The sequence below is a fragment of the Humulus lupulus genome, chromosome 1 (genome assembly GCF_963169125.1).
Source record: "Humulus lupulus chromosome 1, drHumLupu1.1, whole genome shotgun sequence".
NCBI classification, from domain to species: Eukaryota; Viridiplantae; Streptophyta; class Magnoliopsida; order Rosales; family Cannabaceae; genus Humulus; species Humulus lupulus.
In genome coordinates, this window is record NC_084793.1 from 254,036,870 (window position 1) to 254,040,509 (window position 3,640).

At 40.7% G+C, this 3,640-nt stretch overlaps 1 protein-coding gene and 1 non-coding gene across 2 annotated transcripts; one reads left to right on the forward strand and one right to left on the reverse strand.

The window, feature by feature from the left end:
* Positions 1–510: 510 nt before the first annotated feature.
* Positions 511–617, reverse strand: LOC133813297 (small nucleolar RNA R71). Its single transcript, XR_009884326.1, has one exon. It is a non-coding gene; the product is annotated as a small nucleolar RNA R71 (small nucleolar RNA).
* Positions 618–1,324: 707 nt separating this feature from the next.
* Positions 1,325–2,161, forward strand: LOC133832566 (uncharacterized). Its single transcript, XM_062262892.1, has one exon. It carries the CDS (start codon positions 1,325–1,327, stop codon positions 2,159–2,161), a length of 837 nt encoding a protein of 278 aa, XP_062118876.1.
* Positions 2,162–3,640: the final 1,479 nt, after the last annotated feature.

Consider the following 3,640-nt stretch of genomic DNA (forward strand, 5'->3'; position numbering starts at 1 on the left):
GGAGATTATACCAATAGATCTGGAAATTGAAAGAACGTACAGAAAGAATCAGAAAACAAAGAGGAGATTGGACTTTATCATGGCTGACAACTTGGGAAATGGTGCTAACAATGTTCAAGGGGCTGCAGAAATTCCAAGGGAGCAAGAGCATTAAGATATTATGTGCTCCCTGTTGTCACAAGAGTGCACTCTTGCATTAGACCGCCGACTATTAATGCTAATAACTTTGAAATTAAGCCGACGATGATACAAATGGTTCAGACTTCTATCCAGTTTGGTTGTCTCCCCAATGAGGATCCTAACTTGCACATAGTGAACTTCCTGGAGCTATGTGCAACGTTCAAGTTTAATGGAGTAAGTGATGACGCAATAAGATTGAGACTATTCCCTTTCTCACTCAGGGACAGGGCAAAAAGTTGGCTTATTTCTCTGTAGGCCAACTCAATTAATACATGGGAGGAGTTAGCTCAGAAGTTTCTCTCCAAGTTCTTTCCTCCTACAAAAGCTGCCAAGTTGAGGGGAGAAATCAATAACTTTTATCAGAATGAGGGAGAGTCATTGTACGATGCTTGGGAAAAATTCAAAGACTTGCTCAGGAAATGCCCTCATCACAGTATTGAGAAGTGGATGTTAGTCCACAACTTTTATAACGGGTTGTGCGGTACTACTTGCACTATAATTGATGCAGCAACAGGTGGTGCTTTCATGTGTAAAGGGGCTGATGAGGCATATGAATTGTTAGAGGAGATGGGTATGAAAAATTATCAGTGGCCTGCCAAACGAGACACCTCACAGAGAAAAGTAGCTGGGGTACACGAATTGGATGCTATCACTGCTTTAACTGCTCAGGTTGCTTCATTGACAAAGCAGTTGCAACAAAACAAGATCTCAGCTCAAGCCCAGGCTATACATATGCAATCAAGGTGTGAAATATGTGGAGGGCCTCATTTGTATGAATAGTGTACAGCAGCCAACATGTATGGTAATGTGCCAGTTGATCAGGCTCAATTACAAGCAGTTGGTAATTTTCAGAGGCCATATCAAAACCCGTTCTCCAACACTTATAATCCTGGGTGGAGAAATCACCCGAATTTCTCATGGAGAAACAATCAGGGTCAACAATCACAGTTTCAAGGCCAATACCAGCAGAGTATGTCACAACAGCCTATGAATCAAGCCTCATCGTCACACCAGCCCAGGTCACAGTTTCAACCAGAAAAGCCCAATGAATTGCAAGCAGCTTTGTTGACTCTTACTAATACCCAGACTCAATTCATGATCTTCTATTCGAAACCTTGAGACACAAGTGGGGCAGTTGGCCAACATGCTTAATAACAGATCGCAAGGGAATTTTCCTAGCAATATTGTGGTAAATCCTAAGGAGAATTGTCAGGCAATTTCGTTGAGAAGTGGTAAGCAAGTGGAGCAGCCCAGTATACAACAGTCAGCAGTCCGTAATAAGGAGTTGGGTGAGAAATTTGATACAAATGAGAAAGGGGTTACTGAAGGCCATAAGAGACCAGAGAAGAGTTATCCAGTTGTTGTTGACCAGCCATTTCATGTTCCATATCCTCAGAGGCATAGAAAAACTTCACTAGATAAACAGTTTTCTAAGTTTCTAGAGGTATTCACAAAGTTTCACATCAATATTCCTTTTGCTGAGGCCTTAGAGCAGATGCCTAGCTATGTGAGATTCATGAAGGAGATTCTATCCAAGAAAAGGAAGATGGAAGATTATGAGATGGTGGCACTCACTGAAGAGTGCAGTGCAATATTGCAGAGAAAGTTTCCCCAAAATTTGAGAGATCCGGGGAGCTTTACTATACCGTGTACAATCGAGAAGTTTGAATGTAAGCATGCTTTGTGTGATTTGGGGTTGAGTATAAATCTGATGCCTTTGTCTGTATTCAGAAGACTTGGTTTGGGGGAGGCTAGTCCTACAACAGTTATATTACAACTAGCAGATCGTTCAGTTAAACACCCAAGAGGAATCATAGAGGATGTCCTTGTTAAAGTGGACAAATTCATTTTTTCGGCAGATTTCATAGCATTGGATATGGAAGAAGATGAAAATGTCCCAATCATTCTGGGAAGGCCATTTTTAGCTACTAGGCAGGCTTTAATTGATGTTCAAAAGGGTGAACTGACACTTCGAGTCTAGGGTGAAGAAGTGGTATTCAATGTGTTTAAGGCCTTAAAGTTTGCAAATGTAAATGAGAGCTATTTCAAAGTTGACATGGTAGAGAAAGCAGTGGTAGAAATTAATCTCACAGAGGATTCACTTAAGAAGAGTTTGACAATTGATGATATAGATGCTGAGTTAGACAGTGAGGTCCAAGAGTGTTTACAGTGGATGAATTCTAAAGGGCCAATTTATAATCGAAAATATGAAGATTTGGGCCAAGGACCTGAAAGACCATTACCATCAGTTCATAAACCTCCAGAGTTGGAATTGAAATCATTTCTAGCACATCTTCGATATGCTTTTCTGGGTGACAAGGAGACTTTACCAGTCATTGTGTCTTCTTCTCTTTCTACTGAGGAGATGGACAAACTTGTAAGGGTTTTGAGAACCCATAAGTTGACAATTGGATGGACGTTGGTAGATATTCAGGGAATAAGTCCATCCACAGTTATGCACAAGATCTTGATGGAAGATGATAGTAAGCCCTCCATTGAAGCACAACGTCAATTGAATCCAACAATGAAAAAGGTGGTAAGGAAGGAGATCTTGAAGTGGTTAGATGCTGGTGTGATCTATCCTATTTCAGATAGTAGTTGGGTAAGTCCAGTTCAGGTAGTCCCTAAGAAAGGAGGGATTATAGTAGTGAAGAATGACAATAATGAACTTATCCCAACACGTATAGTAACTGGTTGGAGGATTTGTATTGATTATCGCAAGCTGAACAAAGCAACCAGAAAAGATCACTTTCCACTGCCTTTCATTGATCAGATGTTAGACAGGTTGGCTGGACACCAGTATTATTGTTTTTTGGATGGATACTTAGGGTACCATCAAATAGCCATTGCTCCTGAGGATCAAGAGAAGATGACTTTCACCTGTCCATATGGTACATTTGCATTCCGTCGTATGCCTTTTGGGTTGTGCAATGTTCCAGCCACTTTTCAAAGGTGTATGATGGCTATTTTCTCTGAAATGGTGGAACGAAACATTGAGATCTTTATGGATGATTTTTTTGTTATGGGGTCTTCTTTTGGCGATTGTTTAAGGAATTTAGAGGCTGTGCTGAGAAGATGTGAAGAGGCAAATTTAGTCCTGAATTGGGAAAAATGCCATTTCATGGTAAATGAAGGAATAGTACTTGGGCACAAGGTGTCTAAGAATGGTATTGAGGTTGATAGGGCTAAAATTTCTATTATTGAAAACTTACCACCTCCAATTTCAGTGAAAGGGGTGAGAAGTTTCCTTGGTCATGCGGGGTTCTATAGAAGATTTATAAAGGACTTCTCCAAGATTTCTAAGCCACTCTCGGCATTGTTGATGAATGGGGGGTGCCATTTGAGTTCGATGAGAAGTGTCTTGAAGCTTTCAGGATACTAAAGCAGAAATTGGTGTCAGCACCTAAAGTAATTTCACCGGATTGGGAGCTGCCATTTGAGTTAATGTGTGATGCAAGTG